Here is a 27,040-nt window from a genome sequence, read left to right as displayed (position 1 = left end):
ATAAGCAATATGAATAACAGTAAGTCATATTAATAATAATATTCATCTATTTGAGAATTGTGTACTATATAAGTCTTGCTTCCAAAATGTTCCAATCTATTTTCTCTCCAGCCACTCATTTCCTGAACACACTTATTCAATTGTAGTATCACTGGATACTGGAGCCATTCCTAGCAGCATATGTCACAAAGGAAGGACCAACCCTGGATGGGACACCAGCACATTGCAGGGAAAACTCATGGGCATGCTCACTTGCATTAAACCATTTTATAGTTGCCAATTACCCTGAAATGAACAACTTTGGGATGCAAGAAGTAACCCGCCAAGAAAAGAAAAAAAATCAATATGAAAATATACAGTACAAACTCCAGACAGACAGAATGGAAATCAAACCATGCCCAAGAAGCTATGAGGCAGCATTGTAAACAACTGAGCAATTGTGGTGCTCTTTTTCACTCAAGTTAATTTTAAGCACTTAGGTACCCAGGAAAAAAAAGAGGTTACACATTTTAGGAAGCTGCATAGTTATATCTCCAACTTGAAGAATGCTTGAAAAACATAAAATTTCAAGTTATACTCAAGATGATCAATTTACTTACAGGTTTCAGACTTTACATGAGGTACTATTTGTCCAGACACAGATCATGATTTGCAATGGCGTATAATCCACAAACAACAAAATAGACAAAAACAATCACAGACCACATAATATGTACTTAATCAAACAGAGAATCTGATTTTAGCTGAAGAAAAAAATCACAAAATCTAATGGCAAAGTGTAGCACTTATTTGTTCTGGCACTGTTAATTAACATTTCTCAATATTTTAATATTCACATACAAAACAAAAGCACACATACGGCCATTTGAATGAATCTTTCATCAATAAATATAAAAACACAGAGCTTGGGTTTCAATTTAAAAATTGAAATGTCATGTTTCAACAACTATGTGTGAGTTAAAGAATGAATAAGTATATTAAAAAGTACCTACCCAGCTAGTCCCACCACCTTGTGATTTAGTGAATAATAATGAAGAACCTTGCAACACAGTCCACCAGGCCATCCAGTTCTTTCTGTAAAAAAAAAATGAAATAAAATATATATGCTCACCTCATATGTTAACAGTGAGTACAGTTTATATAGTATCAACATTACCTGTTTGAACAATATCATCATCTAATAACAATCTGTTAGGGTTAAGGGGAAAAGAAGCCACCCTAGTGCTAAGGGATGCATTCCAGGAATAAGCCCTGGGTAGAGTGCTTGTTCGTCACAGGGCAAATTCACAGATCCTCATTCACACATACCCTAACAATTACAAGTCAACAATTAACCTAACATTGTGCTTGTACTGCTTACACTCCTTCATTTGACACTTGTTTAACACTAGAATTACCAAAGCCTACAAAAAAAACTTGTAACCCTGGCCCACCTTAAATCCCTTTGCACCTCTCTGTCAGCATTTTTTGTGTTGTAAATGTGTCGATAAGCACAACCAGCTGCTTCGCACATTACACACTTCATTGTCTACATTTTGTCAATTATTACTAAAACATGAAAAATATTTCTGTTTTAACGATGTGTTTACATAGGTTGGTGTAGATACGGAACACATATGAAATGCATGTATTCCAAATAACGATGTATTATTTACCCTATAACTGACAACTAACACGCAGGTAAACAGACTTGAGCTTAGAGAACTTTCTGCCATTTCAGCGTTGGTGGGGGGATGGGATAGCAGGCTGCTTGGGCTTATCCACACATTTACAACACAAAAGATGCTGACAGAGAGGTGTGAAGGGCTTTAAGGTGGGCCAGGGTTACAAGTTTTTTCGTAGGCTTTGGTAATTCTAGTGTTAAGCTTGCTGTCTCTCCTATCCTACCAACTACACTTTGTCGCTACATAGGCCTCATTTATAAAATCTTGACATAAGCTTGGAGAGCTGCCTTGTGGCTCTAGAAACCTCTCAAGCCCATGTCCCATTAGACAACACTTTAAATGATTTTCATTGTAGCCTTCATTTACATAATTTAGTCAGAGGTAGTCAGCACTCCTGTGAGACCAATCACCAAATGACTAAGACCAATTGTAATAAAATCAAACAGGTTTGACTATCTCTATAGTACAAGGGGAGAGCCGTTTGGGCATGGCAGCCGACAACAAATGAAGGCTCATCCGGACATTAAATGCATATAAAACAGTGATGAGGAATAAGAAATGCAGGAGCTTTGAACCTCCCAAATAAGCAAGGCTACTTTTTCTGATGTCTTGAGTTGTATGTACTAAAACAAAATGGAAAAGAGAAAAAAAAGGGCGGCTCAGCTCATCACAGCTGTTAACTCTTCACAAACAGAAGAGATGCTCATTCTGGTGACTCAGGATTTAAGTACCATGCAAAATGGAAAGAGAAAAAAGGGCAGAGATTGCTGCTGAATTTGCTGGAGCTACTAACTCTTCACAGTACACCAGCATGTTATTGGCTGTCAGAAAAATGAGTGATCCGTGATGTAAGATGATTTTCAGTTGTGTAAATTGACATGGTGCAGTGAAGAAATCAATGATTACAGGCTTACATACCCCACAGCAAAAAGCTGCATAATGTGACATAAGCTTTAACTGCATGTTGCCACTGTCACATGCCACTTCTGCTGTATTCTCTTTCTGCTGCAGCATTGTCATTAAGCCTGAAAATGTATTATGAATCACTGGGGCTACAGTGGAAACAATACATGCACTTAAATTACTAAGGTGTTTTCCAAGAAACAGCCCTGAACTAATCTGCTTTTGTGCAAGTTATTCATTTTTTGCATCTTTGACGGTTACAGTATTTTCATATTACATCCATAATAATACAAACAAATGTAATTTACTGCAATAAGTGGCTGTTGGCCGAGAGTGGTCCACCATAACTAACTTTAACAAAGTGGTCCTCACTATAAAACACTTTGAGGACCACTGGTCTAAGTTATGTAAATTTTTAATTAGCTGGCACAGCTTTAGTCTCTTATTTTGCATTTTGAAATGTATGACAGTATGATATTTGCATTAAGACGAAACTCATAAATGTGTATTTTCTGACAAAGCTTTAAACTTTTAACATTTACCGTTTTCTTTCCAATTCAATTTTCTGTTGTGTTTTCTCCCATTACTGTATTCAAATAGTGACAATAAGTGACAAGCAGTGCAGGCAGACAGACAAATTGGGCTTAGTGAGCATATGTACTGAATGTTATTGCAAAATGAATTAGTTTTGTTTTCCTTGCTTTTTAAAATATACTCCCTTTTTAATGTTCTAGTTATTTAAGCATTTTCTTACTAATCAGCATAGAAATTAATATGATAGTAAAGTAACTGTTTGGATATTTAGCATCATTTAAATTATTAGATAAATTGAACATTACAGGGTGGTACCCCAGGAAAGAACTTGAGAATCTTAACATCAGAATATTTTTGTGGTTTATGCTGAAATGGAGGGTTGAAATGCTAATGATGCATGTCTTTATGTAACAGCAGTTGCATTTGCTGTCTTAGCATTAAATCAATTCTGTTAAAGTTTAAAACTTCAGCAATGGGACATCCCATTTTCACTACATGTGACAGTCAGGAGAGAGTTCTTTCTTTAAAATTCACCATAATCAAAGATTTAATAATAAGACACAGCATGGACTGAAAACAATCCAGTTTTGGTACCTTATTATTGAAACTTAGATATACAGTGGATAATTTTGTCCTTTTGGTCTCATTTTACTATGATCACTGACACTCAAGTGGTTCAGATGTCTGCTGCTACATTGGCAGTACTGCATACCATATTTTGTATAGCTGTGGTAGACTAGGAGCTCAGTCCTCAGACAAAGCACTTGAAAAGCTCAGTATATATGTCACGATCTTCAACTATGAACTTGATCTTTCAATGAGGTTATATAAAAATAAAGTGCAAATGTTTCCCTAGCAATCACCTTATTAGTGATACTGGTAAATATGTGAGCATCTAGAAAAAATATGGTGCTTCATAAATAAAATGTATAATAATTTATTTATTATGTTTTATTTTACAAAACACCATCTCAGAAATGAGTAACAAGAACACAAATGTATTACTGCTCTGATAGACTGGCACCCATCATACAAATAAGGACTGTGCTCATTATTCCCCATATAACCCTGTCTCCACTCATTGCACATTAGTCATTTTTTACCCACTGTGATAATCTAGTAAAAGATCCCTTTACTACAGGACATTATATGTTCACTTGCATTGAGGCAGTACCATAACTTTGGAACACCTTTTAAAAATATTGTACATAAGGTCAGCTGACATAACACATCTAATGAAAATCATTAAAAACATTCTATTTAAACTAGCAGTTGAATTTATTTAATTTGTTATTATTAGTAGTATTACTGGTTTCACATGTTTTTATCTTAAAAATAAGTTAATGCTTGTTATTAAATTTTTTTAAGTAATACTAAAATCTTGTTTCCTCTGTATCTTATGTGTTTTGAGGTAGTACAGAAATTGAAAAAGTAAATCTGTACCCTGTTAATTTTATTTTGTATTTGTCTCAGTATTCTAAACTAGAAAAAAAGTTCATAAACAAAATGCCTTATTGAAAATGGAATTGTTTAATATATTCTACAAGTGTTTTATTGTTAAAGGCTCAATCAAGGTAGCCTCCTATAAGATTAATGTATTTTTTAAACAGAACACAATTTAATTTATGCAGTGGTGCTTTGTGTTTTGGCTCTGCAATGCTGTCTCACATGATTTTTCATACATACCTAACCTTCTTCCCATTTTCAGTCAATTTGGTTACATTCAGCACTCCAAACTTTTCAGATGCCTAAAAATATAAACAAGTTAATGCAATCTTAAAATTCTCCATACCAAAATGCAAAAACAATTTAAAACATTATTATCCTGCCATAAAATCAGCATTTCTACAGTAAAAATGAGTGAAAAAGCATGCATGAAAACAAAATTTAAATATCAAAATTATGAACAGCACTAGCCACCTAATTCAGGTAAAATTACATGGTTTCTAAGCATAAAATAAATACAACAAGAGAAGGATGAATATTACTAATATCTAATGTCACGAGACTTCTTTCTTTCTGCCAAGAGTTAAATTAGAATATGTCTGTTTGTTTAGTAATGTTTTAATATTTACACTGCACATTAACAACATTGATTTGTTATTTGCTACAGAAAAAATACAGTACAGCAATTGTAAAAGTCAGTGTTCTGGATTCAAAACGGTTTCTTTACTCTGTAATTCCCACACCAAGTGCTTTATTGTGAAAGAAACGTCCATTTTCAAATGTACTGTACATTATTTGTCCTGATTCATTATTTCAAGCAAAGGACAAAAATGTCTGTTTTATGAAAGGAGGATCAGAAAATTACTTGGAATTTCAGAAAATTATACACAGCAGTCCTAAAAGCACCAATTTTGTGGAAAAAAAAGAAAAAATTAAGTGTGCCAAACTTTTTTTTCAATCTTAAAGGACCTATTTAAACAGCCCTGGATTGAAGTACTGTTCTAATCTGAAGAGGGCTGTGGCAGTAAACTATTAAAAATTTAGATAATATGTTACTGTTAATTACAACACTCAACTCCACATACAATATGCTGCATCGAGTAGTGCTTCTACTTTACAGCACTCAACTGTATTTTGAATGTTGGGTTGAGACAATGTGGAGTTTGCATGCTATCTATTTTGGGGATTTGGGATCCATCCACAATCTAAGTAAAATGACTGTTAAAGAAATAATCCGCTGAAAAATATTTTTATAGGTTAATTACCCCTTGTAACAGGTGAGGAAAAAAAATGGATCTTGTGTTTTTATGAAGAACTGTGATAACAGTTTCTTCTAGAATGGGTATCTGTGGAGATCAACACTGGATAACAGCAAACAATATCAAAAACATCCATGAAAAAAAATCTCTTGTTATTCATGTTGCATACTCCACAGGGCTAGTCATATGCTCACAACATACAAAAGACATGCATTTTTTGCAAGAATATTGTTAAATTAACACTTGCAGGAAAATAAGAGTACTGCACAAACAGGAAACACGGTTAAATGAGATCTTCAGATCCTATAACCCTGTAAACTTGTAAGAATGGTGATGGTTTAAAAAATAATGCAGAATAAAAACGGAAAACCTGCTTATGCTTACTTGTAGTAAAGTGCATTGTGATTTGTTACAATACTTTGCATCATAATAGGCTCCTATTCACCTTAATAAAGAGGTAAGTGACTGTGTGTCCATCTGGGTGCCATGTTTTCATCATTCCAAAAGATGGTGCCGCATAAAAATTTTTAGCAATAAAATGCAATGCATTTGTCATTTCCAACAGATGGCATATCACACACATTAACACTGCTTTTATAAATTTCATACTAAATGGCATATGACAGACTATACATTACATGGTGCACTGCAAACATTAAAGTCGAGGTCTACGTTTACTAAGGCATACTATACCATATATTGGACGTCTGAACGAAACAACTCCTTGCTAACAAACATATTTAGTTTTGGGCATGGGACTAATCCATGGGTCTCCCAATGTTGACAAGAAGACTGAAATTCCGTTGAGACAAACTTTTAAGTTTTTTGTTTTTTTTTTTTTAATAAATGATGAGACAAATTTCTAAAAAGCAACTCCTTCACTAATGTAAGTGAAAAATATTTTCTACTTACTGGTCAGTGATATGCACGAGCCAAATGTACTAAGTCCTTGAAATGGCTACTTGAAACAATCAGCCTTTTTTCAAAAACTTCCCCAAAGATAATTTATTGCAGAAAAAAACAGAACTTTCAAAACATTATTATCAAAGCTTTAGTTTTCCCAAAGTAAACCATTTAACATTCCAATAGAAATTTATAAAATCAACAGCATCTGATCTCTACTGTCACTAGGTAAAGCTGGCAAAAAAAAACTTATCACAAAGTAATTTTGTTGTTAAAAAGGATTGTGTTGATATGCTGCAATATCGAACCATTATTCATTAATAAAATGAATGAATAAAACAAAACAGTACCTGGAGATTACAGCCAACCTCTTGATTATAAAGCAATTGTTGGTACTAGTTTCTGCATATCTTAAACTGATAATTAAATGTTCAGTTTAATAAAAGATGCAAATCATCTTATTATGAGATTAATGTGCTATGAAACTTTGTGTATTTAAAGAGGACTGAATCAGTGCCATAAGAGAAAATGAGGCAAATAGTTGTGGCTATGTTATTAATGTGTTTTGAGGAATACCTGTGAATATGACAACCACAATTCAATCCTAGATGGAAGACAAGTCATGGACATTAATAAAAAGGACTCTCATAACTTTGAAAGGTACGATAATACACTATGTTAAGTTACACAGAGCGGTCTTTCGAATGCAGAATGGACATCACGTTGGGCAATTCTCTTAAACTCTTTGTGTCTTCATTTGATAGTGTTCAGCTCTAGCCAGCACTTGTTGACCAAGTGCTGGGTATAACAAAGCACACAGTTATCATGCATCATATGAACAGTAGACTTTGAGGAGTTTGCAGATTTAAGGGCACATTATTTGTGGATGCACCTTTAACAGTGTAAGTCAGTGGTTCTCAATGTTCAGTCCTCATAGTCCCCTGAAGCTATAGGTTTTTGTTCCCAACAGCTTCTCATTCAGTCAGTCATTGTTATCGTTAATTGATCTCATTGTTTAATTAGCTGACAGGTCTTATTTCTTTATTTTGCATTTAGTAAACTGCAGTAGTATCTGATTTGAAATTACAAGCTATTAACATATTTGCAGGTTTTCTGTATCTTTAAAGGTTTACTTTGTTTTACTATTAATTCACTTTTTCTGTACAGTTTGCTTTCTTAATTGTATCTGAATACAAACAATAAATGAACAGAGCAGACACCGGCACAAATGACTCTGAAATAAGCAGCTACTTCAGTGTTACACACTTACAGTGGTGTGAAAAACTATTTGCCCCCTTCCTGATTTCTTATTCTTTTGCATGTTTGTCACACAAAATGTTTCTGATCATCAAACACATTTAACCATTAGTCAAATATAACACAAGTAAACACAAAATGCAGTTTTTAAATGATGGTTTTATTATTTAGGAGAAAAAATTCAAACCTACATGGTCCTGTGTGAAAAAGTAATTGCTCCCTGAACCTAATAACTGGTTGGGCCACCCTTAGCAGCAATAACTGCAATCAAGCATTTGCGATAACTTGCAATGAGTCTTTTACAGCGCTCTGGAGGAATTTTGGCCCACTCACCTTTGCAGAATTGTTGTAATTCAGCTTTATTTGAGGGTTTTCTAGCATGAACTGCCTTTTTAAGGTCATGCCATAGCATCTCAATTGGATTCAGGTCAGGACTTTGACTAGGCCACTCCAAAGTCTTCATTTTGTTTTTCTTCAGCCATTCAGAGGTGGATTTGCTGGTGTGTTTTGGGTCATTGTCCTGTTGCAGCACCCAAGATCGCTTCAGCTTGAGTTGACGAACAGATGGCCGGACATTCTCCTTCAGGATTTTTGGTAGACAGTAGAATTCATGGTTCCATCTATCACAGCAAGCCTTCCAGGTCCTGAAGCAGCAAAACAACCCCAGACCATCACACTACCACCACCATATTTTACTGTTGGTATGATGATCTTTTCTGAAATGCTGTGTTCCTTTTACGCCAGATGTAACGGGACATTTGCCTTCCAAAAGTTCAACTTTTGTCTCATCAGTCCACAAGGTATTTTCCCAAAAGTCTTGGCAATCATTGAGATGTTTCTTAGCAAAATTGTGACGAGCCCTAATGTTCTTTTTGCTTAACAGTGGTTTGCGTCTTGGAAATCTGCCATGCAGGCCGTTTTTGCCCAGTCTCTTTCTTATGGTGGAGTCGTGAACACTGACCTTAATTGAGGCAGGTGAGGCCTGCAGTTCTTTAGACGTTCTTTAGACGTTGTCCTGGGGTCTTTTGTGACCTCTCAGATGAGTCGTCTCTGCGCTCTTGGGGTAATTTTGGTTGGCCGGCCACTCCTGGGAAGGTTCACCACTGTTCAATGTTTTTGCCATTTGTGGATAATGGCTCTCACTCTGGTTCGCTGGAGTCCCAAAGCTTTAGAAATGGCTTTATAACCTTTACCAGACTGATAGATCTCAATTACTTCTGTTCTCATTTGTTCCTGAATTTCTTTGGATCTTGGCATGATGTCTAGCTTTTGAGGTGCTTTTGGTCTACTTCTGTGTGTCAGGCAGCTCCTATTTAAGTGATTTCTTGATTGAAACAGGTGTGGCAGTAATCAGGCCTGGGGGTGGCTACGGAAATTGAACTCAGGTGTGATCCACCACAGTTAGGTTATTTTTTAACAAGGGGTCAATTACTTTTTCACACAGGGCCATGTAGGTTTGGATTTTTTTTCTCCCTAAATAATAAAAACCATCATTTAAAAACTGCATTTTGTGTTTACTTGTGTTATATTTGACTAATGGTTAAATGTGTTTGATGATCAGAAACATTTTGTGTGACAAACATTCAAAAGAATAAGAAATCAGGAAGGGGGCAATTAGTTTTTTACACCACTGTATGTGCTTATTAGTAAATAATTGTCTAAATATCCAGAATATTACAAAAAAAAAAAATTAAAGGGAAAAAAATAATATATTTGTGCCCACAAAACACAAGTAAATTCCTGCTTTAATTAGTAAAAATAAAACATAACTGGTTTGTAATTTCCAGAAGGTTATAAAAGAAAAACTGGGAAATAAGCAAATTGTTAAGGTAGGAGTCCAATTAAGAGAAAAGGTGGATTAGGACAAAAACCTGCAACCAAAGGGGGCCCTGAGGATTGAATGTTGAGAACCACTGGCTTAAGTCATGCTAGGACAGCACTGATATGCAGCCATTAAATAAAATTGAAAACTAATGGGGACGCCAGTTTAATCATTAATATTTTGAAATTGTTTCTCAACATTGCTATTCATCAATAAGGATAATGTTAATACAGCTACCCAAAAACTCAGCGGCCCCTACAGTGGACAACTACTTCAAGGAACAAGGTCTTGAAGATAGGCATGACATGCCTAAGCTGTATAAGCAGTAAATTGCATACTGTCACTCATTGTTATGCTGGGAAGCCATTCACTAACAGGAACAGTATCATTGAATGATTTAGTGTGGTGCTTGGAGTAAATGCATGCTAATTGCTTAATTGGTCAGCTGTTCCACATCAGCACTCTGTGGAGTGTAATTAGGTCAATATACCCACAGGGGGATTAAAAAAATGAGTCTAAGCAGGTACATGGAAGAGCAAACATGGAAAAGGAAAAGGAGAAAGCATCTAAGAGGTTAATGTGAAAGAGAGGATGGAACAGCAGGATCAATACGGAGCTGGAGGTGATGTGGAATGGAGGCAGATGGTCTGGAATGGTCCCGACAGGAGCAAGTGGACAGGGCTAAAGAGGCAGTGTCATTCCTGCTCATCACCTAGGAAAAGGAGAGACCAACCACTTGAAGTTGGCTTCCTCAGTTGCCAGGGAAAGAAGCCGGGCATGGCAAGTCCCTGAGGATACAGAAGGATGCAAGGGACACAAGCCAGATGAGAGACGACAGCATCATTTGGTGGACATCTTCTGCTGCAGAGCAGACCTGAACAGTGAGCAGCAAGGACTTCAGTTTAACAAAGGTGCACATGGACGTGTAATGGATTTTAAGAGACAAATTGTCCATGGTTTCATCTAGATTTCAACCTGTATGGATTATTTAGAGTTGATTTTAACCTACACATACTGTTTTTTATGGATTACTTATTGATTTATTCAAAGATTGAGTAAAAGCACCAAGCATCTTGCTCCTACTCTTGTTGTTTATGTTCCTCACTGCCTGGTTAATCCTTAGACATGACTATTAGTAGACCTAGGTTCAAAAAATGATGCCAGCTGCAGGCACCAGGACCATCATATTCCTTTAAAGTGTTCATTTGTGATTAAAACAATTTTAATATTTCTGTATATACAATAAGTATAGTATACAATAAGATTGAGTTTTATTGGGCTGAATGGCTTGTTGTCATCAAAGCTGCCCCAACAAATGTATTTTAATATCATTTGTGGATTTGTACTAATTTTAAGAAGCATTACTCACGTCCAAAGCAACTTAAGTTGTCTCCGTGATTAAGGAATTAAGACTTTAAAGCACAAAACTTGTTGTTAATTTGTTGCCTTTAACTAAAGTAGCGTTCCTGTGTTTACAGTTTGTAAAATGCATAATTATACATACTGTATTTTCTTGTAATATACAGTATCTTGGGATGGCGCTTATTGTAGAAAGGCAATATACAATAGGCTGTTTATTTACAGGCATTTAAAAATCACAAAACTGAACAAATAAAAGACACAGGCATATAGGATTAGGGTTGTGCCAAGTTTTAGACATCTTGACAAAGACTGTTCAAATACCTAGCAGTAACAATTTAAGAGTGGTAAGGTTGGTCCAGCTTAAAAAATAAACACCCCAGATAAAGGAAGAAGTAGTATTTGCAGAATGTATGGGTTGAAAGGTATGAGGAAGGTAAAAATTAAGTTTGATGGCACAAAAATAGCACTATTGATAAGAGGTTACAGAGTAAACAGACCAAATCTGTACACAGTGTCAAACCCTTTGAATTACAAAAGTCTAGAGTTTATGTTTTAAAAATAAAGAGGAGTGATACATCCTGATTTGAGTAATCTGCTTCTATGCTGTCTTTATATGACACATAAGTTTATATTTAATATCTGAAATGTCAAATACTTTTTAATTATAAACATCTTCAGTTAATAATTTATCCAAGCAACCTGACAGCATTCATTAGCTTAACTTCTCATCTGAATTATAGCATACGCTTGTTATTCAGTAGGCAAAAAAAGTGATGATAGAAAACAAATTGTGGCACAAGTCTGCAAGTAGGCAAGCTTTACTGTTACAGACACAGTATTAGAAAGAATACTGTCCAGAAAGTGTGCCAAAATGTCACTAACTTGTACTTAGAGCATGATTTACTTGAGCTCCTAGAATTTCACTTTACTACAGCAAAAGAATATTTACTAACAGCTGTTGGATGCTTTGGAGATGAAGGACAGGAATCGGATTCTGGAAAAGTCTGCTTTGGGGATGTGGGAGATTCCACCTAATAAATACAAACAAAATATAAGTTATTACGGAACTTAAAAATTAAACTGTTTTGAAGAAAATACAACACTTGGTTTGATGAATACATAATGTTGCACAAAAATACAAAACCCAGAGCATTTTAAGTTCTAAAGATGCAGAATTTTTATTATGGGAAATCACAGCTGTTTTGACTTTTTTTTTTATTCTTTCCAGTTTAATTTCTAGTCCAAATCTAACATGAAACACAACATTTCTCACGTTTTGTTTAGGATATTAAAAACATTTCAAAAGTCAAACTGAGTTTTCCACATGTCACTGTATCCTGCATCTTTAGAAAATTAAAATTAATGATTTTATTGTTTGTTTAACCAAAAATCACACAGCAAAAGAGTTGAGAATAAATTTTGAAGAGGGAAGGTAGTGGTGGGCTGGAGGAGTAACAAAAGTTTTCTAGTTTTGTAAAGGAAAAGAAACATTTGATTGGTTATTTTTTTCTCCAATGTTAATATAAAATAATAATATGAAATAATTAAAAAGACAACTGAAGACAGACAAATATTTAATAAAATACTTTACTAACTTGCTCAAAAAGTGGGGGTGTAATAGCCCCAGAAGAATGTTCAGAAGAATTACGTTTTTTTTTGATAGACAACTGCAATAAAATCAAAATAATTCTGTAGGACTTCAGAATAGTATAGACATAAAATGTAAACATATTCAATATTTCTCAATTTGTTTCAAAGGTGCATCTAGACGCTCGACTCTCCAATGTAATAAATATTCATATGAAGACCAAAGTCCTAAAATTGCTTATAACCAGTGTTTGGAGGGGAAAAAAAAGCAAAAAATAAAAACTACTTTGTTACACTACATGGAAACGAAACAGTGAACTAATCTTAAACAATTAATAAAATATCTGGAATAAAATTTGCATCAAATGAATTAATGTTACTCTTTAGTTTAAACAGCAAGAAGATTTAAAAAAAAAAAATAATTGCAGTATATATATGCATTCTCAAGCTTGTTAAATATAATGCAGGGATGTGACACCCTGGAAGACAAAATGGCTATTAAGATAGCCTACCATAATACCTAGAGAAAACAAATCAACCATGGAATTTGAATCCAGGGTGCTTTCTCCATCAGGCAGCAGTGCTCACCACTGCACTGAGGCCCCTTCATAGCTATGGTGACACATCTTCATAACACCTCACAGTGACTGCTCTTTTACCTTTAGTGAAGTCAGAAGTTTTCTTCTTTCTTGTAATTCTTATGCATGTTTGAGAGGGTGGTTGTTTTTGTTTGTTAATTTTGTTCTTGATCTGCGGTAAAAAGCTCAATTTCCTTCTTAGAACAAGTACTATCTATCTATCCGTGGACTCACAAACCCATCAGTGCAGCATTAATGTAAACAACTGCAGATTACAAAACAGTTTCTCCTTAAGAAAACTGGGTAGCATGGCAGGAGACTGCGAACAGAGCTTTGATCAATGGTGTAATGATTATATTGAAGGTTTGACAGTTTTATCAATGATCACATTAATATAAGCACTAGATTATTATAATATTTTAAGTGAATAAAGGAATGCACTGTCATTATTTGGTCACTGGGATTTCCAGCTTGCCATAAAGAAAAAGCAGGATGCAGTCATAAAACTAAAATACGTCTTGTCAAAAATCTAAATTGTATACTTAATAATAATTTCATGAAAGAGCAGCGGCCAGATACTTTGCAAGGTAACTCACTTACTTTGTCATTTAAATCCAGTGTATATGTACTGTGCCTCCACTTATTTAAAACTATTGGTTCCATGTGTTTTCTATCCAGACTTTTGCTTTTTGGAATGTCTCCAGGATGTGGAAGTGGTGGTGGTGGGATATTATACTGGCAAAATAGAAAAGCATACAACATATTAGTTTTTTCTTGAAGGAAATATATAAAATCAGTGAAACTGAAAGAAGCATTACATAAATTAAACAAGCTATTAAAGTAATGCAGTTGAAGAAGCATATTCAGGTTGAAACCTAGTTTGGAAACTTTATATAAATTTCTTAAACTCATTAAAACTGCTGTTATTTTTTTTTGGATGTTTTTGTTTAACAAACAATACACCCATCAAAAAAGGTCTCCGAGTGTCTAAATAATAGTACTGTGCTCACAAAACAGGATTTTTGGAAGATAGGCTAATCCTAAATAGATTCTGGGTGATTCACATCTGCAGGTGTTGGAAACACAAAGACAAGTTTACAGAACTCACTGCTGCTATTTATCCTAACCTTAAAAGATTAGTTTATGCTATATTTTTTATTCATAGAAATACTTCGCACAAATTCAAAATTTTCACAAAACTCATTGGCAAGTGGACCATTAAAAGGAATTTAAAAGGATATGGTTTACAACATAAGAAATATCATTAATATGAATGAAACACATTTTTTGTCCTCAATGTAACATGAGAAAATAATTTCTTCACTACTATTTCACAGGAAAGGCAATGTAATGACTTACCTTTAAAGATTTACATAAGTAATAGGCTATAAGATATCTAAGTGGGTAAATATTACAAAAAAAGTAACAGACTTTTGACTTTGTTCAAAGTTAGCTCTTTAAAAGTACAGCACTTTACAAATTTAGTTAGTGTTTTAAAATGAAACCAGCAGCATTAAATCACTACCCTTTCAAAATAGCAATTAAGAAAAACATGTCTTGATAGAGTAAAGCACTAAAACTTATCCAATCTATTCTTCATTACAAGTTATATCATAAACACACACACACGTCATTATACATATCACACATCATACATGTACACATATTGTATACAACAGGACCTCAACTTATGGAAATTCATCTTAACTTACACGGTTTGTGGAATGCAATAATATAATGCAGGGCTATTCAATTACAAATTCAGTTGGGCCAGATTGTCAAACCAAGAAGGTTAGCTGGGCCAGTCATTTTAGCAGCAAAGTAGCTCGTAATGACAAATTTTAAAACCAACACAAACAAATTTATTGAAAAACATAAGGTTTATTCGTTGTTTCTCTTTTAACTTTGGTCAGTTTGCAGAGCAAAAGGTGCATACAAAAAGAGCTGAATTAACAGAATCTGAGGTAGCCACTATTTTTCCACTTACAAAAGAAAAAAAAACTGACCTAGGCTACATATCTGACCTATCTGATCACAAAGTGCATAAAACAAAATAGTGCACAGTAGTAGGCTATTAGAAATAACATTGTTTCCTTTTGAAACAAAATAAACAACTTGCACACATCTGACCCAGGAACATCTCAAAGTGCATAAAATAAAAAGTGCATAGTATTCACAACTATAACAACACTGAGGGAACATATTTTAAATCACCGTGTGTTTTTAGGCATGCCTCTGTTACGCATCCCACATTATATTGATGCACTGTAGGCTACAGTTACCCTGCTGACTTAGTGGGAGAAGTGACATTTTTTGTTTTGAATGAGAGCAGTGACTTTAGGCTCGTAAGTTGTCAATGCAATTCAAAGGCATTGGTGGAGAGTATGGTCAGTCAGGGAGCAACAAGAGTTGCTTTTTATGGAGTTCATGTGTGAAAAACTTGACTGACATGTATATGTTGATCCAAACATACTGAGCATGATCTACTTACTTTCTATTAATGTTAGGGAACTGATGTGCGTTGACATCAGTCCAAAACATTGCAGGCACGTTAGTGAAAAACTCCTGTGCCATGGTTACAGATGACTGCATGTCAACAAGTTCGAGTGTGAATTTCCCCTCGTCAATAGAAAGGACCAGTTTCTTAGCTCTGGCGGATAAGTCCCCTTCTATTGCAACAGTGAACGGGTCTCTGACAAAAACGGCCAACTCTGTGGGCAGATCAAGTCCATCCAATCGACCAGCAAAGTTATTTTTCAACATCGCAATGAAATCTGTCATCACATCCGTGATTTGTGCGGGGGATGAGATGCATTTGCGGAGTGTCGGAAAATGCAGCATTCAGCCTGTGCTCAAATCATTTGCAAAAAGGTCCAGTTTAACTTGGAATGCGCACATCTGTTCCACAAGGTCGATGATAGTTTTGTCTCTGCCTTGTAGTCCCAAATTGACATCGTTCAGGTGTTTGAATATGTCGCTCAGAAAGCAGGCATCGGCCATGAAGTTGTCGTCCAGTATGTGACTCAAGTGCGTTTCTGCCTTTTTTTGCTTCTTGCCGTGGAGGAAACGCTCCAGTGCTTTGCCTTTGGACAGCCACCTCACGTCATTATGCAAAAGAAGGTTGTGGTGCTCAGCAGACATTTCTGACAGCAGCATGCGGAATAAGCGGTGTTGGAGGCTTGATGTGGAGTGAATAAAATTAATTATAGCCATAACGCTGTCCATTGTCGTTTTGAGCGCCCCGCTTAGTTTTGCGCACAACACCGCCTGATGCACAATGCAGTGTAAGGAGATCAACTGAGGTGCAACAGCTGACCAACGTGCTGCCAAACCATTCACTTTCCCTGTCATGGACGGAGCCCCATCTGTCACAAGCATGAACACACGCTTCATATCCAGACTACTGTCTTTAAAAAAAAAAGCGGAAATTTTCCCAAAGACTATATCGCCAGTTGTGTGTCTTTCTAACGGCAGTAGGCCGAGCAGCTCCTCTCGGAAGCATTTGCCATCAAAAAAACAGACATATATGCACAACTGAGCAGTATCAGTTTTGTCTGTGGACTCATCTACTGCTATAGACATAGTATCAGTTTTCATCAGGTCTCCTAACAGCGTTTCATACACATCTGCAGCAAGAATTTCAACCCTACGAATGTTTGAAGTATCTGACAGGGGTACGTTTTTTATAGCAGATACCACGCTCATTTTAATTTGATCGTCATTTATCACCTCATCCACGACAGCCAGCATATAGTCCTTCACGGTTTCAGAGTCTATGAATGGCCTTTTCTTTTTTGCCAGTATCCAGGAAACACGAAGGGATGCTGCAGTAGCTCTCTCTTGGGCTGTGAATGACCGCACCATGGTAGTACTGCTCCGGTTGTAAGATGCAATCAAACTCTGCACTTTTGCAGCCCTCTCTTGAGATCCCTCTGGAAAATTGGTGCAAAAAGTGTGGTGTTTCTCAACATGATGCCTCCGCACATTGTAATCTTTAAATACTCCAACGCACTCATTACAAATTAAACACATCGGTTTGGCGTTTGGATGTGGCGGTAAAATAAACAAGTATTTGTCAGTCCAGGCAGGGTTAAACTTACGGTTTTCATTGGCAATTTTACGTTTCAGTGTTGAGAAAGACATTTTGATAGTAATCTAAGCTACTACCGGCACGCTCTGCATTGTTTGCGTGTTGCAGGCAACGTAATTTACGTAGGAATGCGTGTTTTTGGCGGGACCATAGACATAATAAATACTTTATATTTATATTAATATACTATATATTTATATTAATATAATCTATACTAATAAAAGGCAAAGCCCTCACTCACTCACTAACTCACTCACTCACTAAATTATATTAAATAACAATTTATGAATAATATATATTAATTTATTATCTATGGGGGAACCACGGGCTGGGCCACTCGGAGGTTGATTCTGGGCCGCATGTGGCCCGCGGGCTGCCAATTGAATAGCCCTGATATAGTGGAAGGTAAACTGTGCAAAAATTGAAATCAGTGCAGCATCAAGAAGGAATATTTTAACAAAACTGAAGTATTGTGAAATCTAATAAATACATAAAAAGACAATTATATGTGCACATAAATAAATGTTTCATGAAATAATATATTTTGTATTGCTTATTTCTTTATATATTAAATTACTTCTTCATTTATTTATTGCAGTGACGCCACACATAACATGAAATACACTTTAAAATTAAAACTGTCATTTTCACCCATCAAAATTGAGAGCGTGAGCTCTAGCCTGTACTGTGCTTTGATTAGTGAATTGTTGGTGCAGTGTGCATAAATCTTTCGTCCAACAAGTGTCATATTTAAAGGCCGACATTACTGAAGGCAACTGTTGACAAGACAATAAACTCAGGGCTTTCTGAATTAAAATAGCTGCTTCATGCAGTAATTTGGGCCACATTTTTCTTGCAATCATATCCGCCATGACCACCAACATCCACACATTTGCTTAAATTGGCAATCTTGTGGCTCATAGGAATGTGCAATGTTGTGACTATGTACATCCCCCTCTACTAATGATTTATGAATCAACAAACATGCTCTGTTCTAAATTTGGCTGTTTGCTATTATTTTAGGGGCAATGTAAGGGGGCGGTTTAAAGACATTTCATGATATGCAAATTCTCTCTACATAGAAAGAGTTAATTTGTCAAAATATGTAGAAAACACGAGAGAAAAAGAGAACACACAGATGTACAAAACAAATAACCTCTGTATAACTAAACATACAGTATGTGCAATATCAATATGTTCAAAGGGGCAATTATTATAGTCTCTTGTTTTATCTTGCTAAAGCTAATTTTTCTCATCTTTCTTTTAGCTAGGTTTTCTAAAACAATCCCTCTATCCTGCTATATGGAAAATGGTCTTAAAGCTCACTGATATGAGACACCAATAACATATTATGACTCTCACTGACTTGTATCATTTGGGTTTTCAGGCCATTTACTAGAGGATCTCTTTATCCTGGCCTGATCTCTCTCTTTTCTCTCACTCCTATGCACAAACATGGTTCTGTATGGTAAATGTGATTTTCCCAAAAACTCAAGCAATTTAGGAATACAATTGCACTAATCAAATAATAGTTAAATCATTTTAGAATGAACCTTTTTAAGATTAACTCTTTCTGACCTACACTGCAAAAATCTGCCTAAAGATGTTGATATCTTTGTGTACGAAGTAATGATGTTTATTTCCATCATTTTTTATGTCCTCTGATCCACTATAAACTCATCTCTCCAATTATGAATGCCATTACACGGTATAAAGTTGTGAAAACTATGTGCAATCATTTTTTACATTTTGAATTTAAAAATAATGAGAACACAAAGAATGAATGACAATGAATGAAAAAATAGAACTTTTTATAATTAATAAAAGTTAATGCAAGTCTGCATCGATTTTTGTTCAAGGGCGTGCCACATTTTTTGTGTTCCCTATTTGGCATTTTTATTTTTTTAACACTATCATCACATTTTTTATGTCCTCCAATTCACTACAAATTCTCTACTGCCACTATGTAAACTAACAATAGGCTTTACTGACATTGCTATAAAATATAATTGGGAAAACATTGTGCAAAGAGAAAACAAAGAGACAAATAGAATTTAATCATCATATTCTTAATATAAAAACAATGTAGGCAGACAGAATAAATGAAAAAAATGAAAATAAAAACCCTTTGAATTGACAAAAAAAAAAAAAAATGGCTGCATTTATTTACCATTGTGTGCCAAATATGCCCACTTCCTGAGACACTGCCACTTACACTGGCATATGTGAAGTCAAGTCAAGTCAAGTTGGGAGCATGCACTGGTACAGTGCATTGCCGCACCCACTACATGACGAAACAACTCGGGATCCCGGTTTGCAACCCCCCAGGCAGACACATGGTCCTGTCCCACCCTCTGGAAACCACTCAATCGACACAAAGTCAAATCAACGGTACGCAAGGATTTTCTGGAGAGACACAGTACCAAAGGATTCCAGTCTTTGACTCAGGTCACTGGATGGCGTCCATGTCTCGCAACCATATAGCAAGACAGGAACACCAGGACTCTAAAGACTTGGACCTTCGTCCTTTTGCATAGATATCGGGAGCACCACACACCCCTTTCCAGCGACCTCATGACACCCCATGCTCTCCCAATCTGTCTACTGACTTCATAGTAAGAGTCACCAGAGACATGGATGTCACTGCCAAGGTAAGTAAACCTCTCAACAAGGTCAACACTCTCTCCGCAAACAGACACACTGCTGATGGCCGTGCCCAAGAGGTCATTAAAGGCCTGGTTCTTTGGTTTTTATCAGCACACTCGTAAGCCCAGACACTCAGACTCCTCGCTCAGTCTCTCGAGTGCCCCGATCAGAGCCTCCATTGACTCTGCAAAGATCACAGCATCGTCAGCAAAGTCAAGATCCGTGAATCTTTCTTCACCAACAGATGCCCCACAGCCACTGGACCCCACAACCTTGCCCAACACCCATTCCATACAAGCATTGAACAGAATAGGAGCAAAAACACACCAATGACGAACCCCAGAATCAACTGGGAAAAACTCAGAGGTCCTGCCTCCACTCTGCACAGCACTCACGGCACCAGTGTACAGGCCGGCCATGATATCCAGCAACCTCGAGGGGATCCCGTGAACCCTCAGGATGTCCCACAGGGCAGCTCGATCAACTGAGTCGAACGCTTTGCGAAAATCGAAAAAGGCTGCAAAGAAACTCTGCCGATATTCACATTTGCGCTCCATGAGAACCCTCAGTGCAGGATGCAGTCGATGGTAGACGACTTAGGCATAAAACCAGTCGCTGTTCCTGTCGCTTGTACGTGAGCAAGTGATCCTGGATCCTATTGAGGATGACCCTAGCAAGGACCTTACCTGGCACCGAGCGCAGTGTTATCCCCCTGTAGTTGCTATAATCCAGGTGATCACCCTTCCCTTTCCAGATAGGGACAACAAGTCCAGTTTTCGATTCAGTGGGATGATGCCAGTCTCCCAAATGGAAGAAAAGATTGCTTGCAATGCCAGGACGACAGCCTTACCACCAGCCTGGAGAAGTTCACCCCGGATACCACAGATCCCTGCAGCCTCCCCCAACACCCTCAGCTGATTCACCCCCTGTGGAATCTCAGTGAGATTGGGTGGTTCACAGCTAATTGGAGGATCAGCCTCAAGAACAGTGAACCCAGAGATATCCAACATCCAAGCAGGAGGATCGGCTTTGAACAACTGCTCAAAGTAGCCAGCCCAGCAGCTCACAACTGCAGTGTCATCTGTAAGGACCGTTTCATCAGCCGCCCTGACTGCGACTCTTCGAGGAACAGATTCAGATGTGCGCAATGTTTCAATTCCTCTGTAAGCAGGACGTGGGTCTCTAGACCACAGATGGTGTGTCACTTGCTCACAGATTCCTCTAACAAACACCTCTTTATCTGCCCTCAGAGACCTTGCAGCTGTCATTCTCAGTTCCCGGTACAGACCAGAGTTGCCATTGAGCTGTGCGCTGTGACTCCTCTCGATGATATCCAGGGTGCGCTGCGAGATGAAACATCTCCTTCTGGGAACACCGGTAACACCAACACAACCCTCAGCAACCTTCAGGTTCTTGTCACGGAAGGTCTCCCACATCACATTAGGATCGGCAGTCGTACCCAAATCTGAAAGTTCCTCACACAAACTGCGTGCAAACTCATTTGAAACAATGTCAAGTCCAGGCTTATTTTCCTAGTAGGTGGTAACCTACTGGACCTAAGCTGGATCCTAAGAGTAGCAACAACAAGTCTGTGGTCAGAATTCACAAGCTGGGCACTTTTGTAGACCCTGCAGTTTTGCAAGAGCCTCCAGCGTCTGCCCACAAGGATGTGATCAATCTCCTTTACCACACCACCAGTATTGGAGTATCCAATATCAAAAGATGCAGTTCAGGGCGCTGGAACCAGGATCCAGCAATTCGCAGCCCCTGACCTTTTGCAAAGTCAAGAAACATGGAGCCACTTTCACCATGGTCACCGAGACAATCCTTATAGCCAGCCCTGTCAGTGCCAGTGGCTGCTTTGAAGTCACCCATGACCAGAGGAGCGTCACTTCGTGGGCACCCATCAACCACCGAGCGAAGCTGCAAATAAAATGTCTCCCTCGCCGTGACATCACTCACTGCAGTTGGAGCATACAATGACACAACAGACAAGGCACCCAGGGAGTGCCGTAATCCGAGTCTCATAATACGTTCATTGAAAGGAGTGACATCGGACACCATCGGAAGAAGCCAGTCTGCTACAGCAACAGCTACTCCCTGAATGAGACAGCCATCAGACTGACCAGACCAATAAAAGGTGCATCCACCTACAGAGATCTGGCCAGTCTCCGGTCTGCACACCTCAGAGAGTCCCACCACCGAAATGCGGAGTTTATGCAGCTTCTCCGACAGCAGAGGAAGATGATCATCTTGCCGGAGAGACAAGATGTTCCATGCGCCCACCCGTATGGGCCGCCTCAAATTGGGACCCGAGTGCTGCTGTTCAGCGGGCGACGCCTCAGCACCACACCAGTTCTGATCCCCAACAGACCTGACCCTATTAGCTCTCCGACGGTTTTGACTCTTCTGGGGATGGGGCTACCTAGGGCTTTCCCCCATCCACTTCATGATGCAAGCAGCCTTCCTATGGACGGCTACAGCACAGCTACTCCCCCGGAGAGCAAAAAGGAGTCCTTTCTGTAGTCTCTGAGCTTTGTGAAGTTTTTTTTTTTCTTTATATATACAGTGGCTGGAGTGCCAATCCTGCCACCAACCCCCATGATTTCCCTGAAAGCTGGAGGACCATTTGCAGGGCCAGATGCAGTTTAACGTCATATGTGAAGAACTTTATATAAAACTATGAAACACATTGCCATGCCGCCTCTTGCCATGAGAAGGACCCAAAGCCCAATTACACGTCAGAGGTATCCCACAGTTCTAATTCATTCCTTGTTCATGACTATCTTTTTCACTCGGAGTGTATGACATGGATTTATGGCGAAAACCATCAGTTGGCCTATGCGGTGTACTTCACTGTCAGCAGATGTTGCCGTGGTTCTATCCCATCAGCCACAGCACATGACCATAAAGATGCTTGTCGTAATAAGGACACAAATCCCAACTGTGGGGATGTGACAGCCTGCACCTCTAACTCTTGGGTCCATTATATATCTTGCCATAAGATCTTGATTAAGACCAAGATCAATGCTCAAAGTTTGTGTGATAGACTGACAACACTCAGCAACATGATACCACACCCTGCTCCATGACTGGTAGAGTTACGGAACACAGCTGTAGATAAACATTTAAACATACCCTCTTTGTTTTGGTCATGCCGGCGGGACGGATCGACAATGCAAACTTTTTTTAAAAAAATGCACAAAACCATTAATTTACTGCTAATATTAATGTACAGTGGTTTTTATTAAAATGCTATATTACCATGTTGCAGTGTTTTTCTTACTTAACTCAAGGATGGACAAACTGCTGCATCACAGCAACATCTATCTGAAACCCCAAATAATAGCTTTCTTGAACATCCTCATCCAACTGCATACAATTTGACGGACAGACTAGTACTATTCAATTTGAGAAGGATGTTTCAGTTTACAAATGACATCACATAGCACTTTATATATTTTAATCTTTTTATAGTTCAGAAAGTGGTATTTTTTTTTTTTTTGGTAAATTTGAATCTTGCAAATATTGATTTTGTAATTTTGATACACAGTTTACTATATACAGGCAGTCCCTGGGTTACATATGAGATAGGGACTGTAGGTATGTACTTAAGTTGAATTTGTATGTAAGTTGGAACAGGTACATAAATTTAATAAATGATATTGTTCACCGACTGTAACCAAGTGCTCTGCCAATGAATGATGGAGTTTCACCTCTCCCTGACCTTTTTATTATTTCTACTTTATTTTCCATGGTGATGGTTTTTCTCTTCTTTACTGTATCACCAGCACTTGAATCAGATATGTGTTTCAGAGACATTATTGAAGGGTGAAGGCAAAAGGTTAAGATGAGCTCTTCTACACAGCACTGTACACGCTATCACAGCAGGAAGGCACCAGTCGTCAACACGTGTGATGTACTGACAAGAGACAACTTCCTGCTATGTACATAATAGTACAAGCAGGCTTGCTATTGAGAATTAATGGGGGCACCGACGGGCGGTCCATCACCAGCCCACCTCACAGTCACCTCCACTACAGTATGCTGCCTGTTGCATCCGCCCACCGAGAACGAACATGGTGCAGCCAAAGGTGGGTAGTGAATTGCCCCCATTAAATAGGCAGCCATCCAATGCACACTACAATGCTACTCCCCTCCGCCCCATTCACCCTCAAAGGCCTCCATTCAGCCACAACCGAGTGGCATTACCAGCCGCCCACCGAGAACGAATGGGGCAGTCGTGTGTGGTGGGTAGGCAAATTAAACCACATGCTGCAGGGAGCCACCCGAGGGACACTACACTGCGGGAGCAGTGAAATCACCCCCCTCCAGCCTCCATTCAGCCACTGATTGCAGCATTACCAGCCACCCACCAAGAACGAACGGGGCAGCCGTGAGTGGTGTGCAGGAAGTGAAACTGCTTGCCACCGGGAGCCGGCCGAGGGACACTACACTGCGTAGGCAGCGAAATCGCGCCCCAGCCTCCGACCATTCACCACTTGCCGTGTCCCCAGGCCGAAGATGACGGATCGGCAGTTACTAAGGCGCATGCGTCGCAGCTGCGGCCCGTTCGTAAGTCATAGGTCGGATGTCCGTAACCTGGGGACTACCTGTATATTCTATCAGAGTAAGGTCTGCCCTTCAAAATGATACATAGGCCATCAGTTTTCATTAATGGATGTGCATGCTATGGATACTAATTTGATAACAGTAAAAGTGGAGAAAAAGAATCCTGTTTTGTTGTACTGCTTCAAAACAAACTAGACTATTACTTGTAGAAATTTTATAGCAATTTTTTTCTGGTTGTTGCTGATACATTCATTGACACTTTTATAGTGTCTGTAAGCTTATTTCAACACATATGAAAATATGAATAACATTTAAAGAGCATTTGTTTGTAAAGAACTGCTGAATTTTGCAGCTTTTTTCTGCTGTAACACGTGTACAACATAACTAATTCTCCAGCTGTAAAAATTCTGAAAGAGAAATGTCTGAATTTTATTTTGAGTGATGATGAATTATATATAGCCAGTTAATTCAAAGTACCAGAAAATGGCCAAAAATGAGGCTGGGTTAAAAGGGTTAAACACAAAAAATGAATACTACATGGAAATAGTATTTAAGTAAATAGGTAAACATACTGTAGATAAACTTACAAATAAACCACTTCTACATCATCTTCAGCCATTGCCAAAGAAAACAATGCCAACAAAGAAGATATACAATATAAAGCTTCCTGTTCTTTGTGGCTTAGAAAAAGCAATTCCAAGTCTGGTACTGTTGTTGAAAGTTTCTACCAACAACAATGTATTGAAGTTCAAAGAAATTACTAACAATAAATCACTTACAAGAAAGATATAGGCAAGAAGTAGTGCTAACCTTGCTACAACATTGTAGCTGGCTCGGGAGACCTTGGTACTGATTCAGTTTGTTTCTCAAATGTCTTACATTAATCTGGATGGCAGAAAATCCAGAGTATTCCATCTATTGATCGAAGTCAGTAACATAAAAAGGCCTGCGAATGGCTGATAAACACATCAACCAACATACAAAGGCCTTCCTCAAGGTATGAGAACCTTTCCAACTAATTGGCCCAAAGCTAGACAAAATGATACAACTCAAACTAAAGTTGAGTAACAATTGATTGCATCAGTATTGCCACAAAAACACTGCCAGAAGTACCAAGAAGTTTGGTAAAGAGGTGCATCTCAACAAGGTGCCTGAATATCAGTAGACGGGAATAGCTGTTCAATTTACAAATGTAAATTCTTTTAGTTAATAGCTGCATACAATGGACAATTTGACAAGTGTTGACAACTTATTTTTATTTACAAACTGAAAAAAGGACTTTGCAAGTGCAATTCTTTATGAATGTAAATCTGGTATTATTGATATCAGTGTCATTAAGCTTCCTATTAAAGGATCTTGTACTAACAGTGGACTAAACAAATGTATTTCAAAAAGACAAGACAGCCAGATTGCATCTCTGCTTTTAAGCAATTTGCAAATGATTTAACATTTACATAGTGTCCAAATTTTCAGAGATTTACAGATTCAATTATTGTGCCAGAACCTAAAATTTCATATAATTTAGAAAATCAATAATACAGTTCTTTGACACCAGCATTTGTTATCAATTTAGAGGGATTTACAGTATTAGTTGGGGCAAAGGTAAGTTAAATGAGTTGCTGATAGTCACAATGAAAGGCAGCGACTGAACAAGCAACCATTTCGGTTTACAAAGCTAAACCACTGCACTATTCTGCCTGTCTGATTATATACTGTAAATTACTTGGATATCCCTGAAGCTGCTTTCATTTACTGTTTAAAATAATGTGTATTTTTGCTATTATCTAAAATGGTTGTCATATTATTGCGATTAAATCCTGAAACCTCAAGCTGATGTTTCCCTAAATCTAAGTATGATTTATTGATACTTTTCATTGACAGGGAAAAGTGATAAACACCATAAACAAGGAATTTTCTCAAAAGGGTCCTGTTCTCTTTATCTGCCATTATCTTTAAGACTTTCAAACTTATTGTGCTGACCAGGATATGGATTTCTTTTTTTCTTTTTTACCAACGGCCAATAATACATTTCTATATCAAAAAGCTGCACATCAAATACACTTGTAATATTTAGAAAATCATTAAGATCAGCAAACTGATTTTATAAATTGCAAACATATGTAGTTAACACCCATTTAACCATGACACATTTTTAAGGCACTTATATGCAAACCACACCAATTATATTAAGTTACTCACTTTAGGAAGTTCCCATTCAGATCTTGTTCCATCTGTACTATAGTAGTATGGGCGGCCTTGCTCATCAACATTTTTCATCCACTAAAAATAAATACATTTGACAAAAACACCATGGGAAAACGTCACAACCAAATAAAACACAGACATATAATTGCATAAACTGTCCACTATATCTGGTCAATACTGTAAACATAACAAATCCATACATGTCTAGGTTG

General features: G+C 37.6%; 1 protein-coding gene across 10 annotated transcripts in view; it reads right to left on the bottom strand.

Annotated features, from left to right (window-relative positions):
• The window catches only part of arhgap12b (Rho GTPase activating protein 12b), a 191,157-nt gene that overhangs the window by 36,530 nt on the left and 127,587 nt on the right, over positions 1–27,040 (bottom strand). For 7 of the 10 annotated variants that reach the window (XM_039753837.1, XM_039753835.1, XM_039753834.1 and 4 more), the window contains 6 exons: positions 26,823–26,903; positions 13,916–14,050; positions 12,746–12,817; positions 12,104–12,181; positions 4,788–4,849; positions 993–1,074 (listed from right to left, as the gene is read on the bottom strand). In XM_039753837.1, the coding sequence (XP_039609771.1) occupies positions 993–1,074; positions 4,788–4,849; positions 12,104–12,181; positions 12,746–12,817; positions 13,916–14,050; positions 26,823–26,903 (510 nt within the window). The remainder of the gene's footprint in view (positions 1–992; positions 1,075–4,787; positions 4,850–12,103; positions 12,182–12,745; positions 12,818–13,915; positions 14,051–26,822; positions 26,904–27,040) is intronic. The other 3 variants (XM_039753838.1, XM_039753843.1, XM_039753842.1) reach the window with 1 other exon arrangement.

This window comes from Polypterus senegalus, chromosome 5, assembly GCF_016835505.1.
Source record: "Polypterus senegalus isolate Bchr_013 chromosome 5, ASM1683550v1, whole genome shotgun sequence".
Classification (NCBI taxonomy): Eukaryota; Metazoa; Chordata; class Cladistia; order Polypteriformes; family Polypteridae; genus Polypterus; species Polypterus senegalus.
This window is presented reverse-complemented; position numbering and strand designations above follow the sequence as displayed.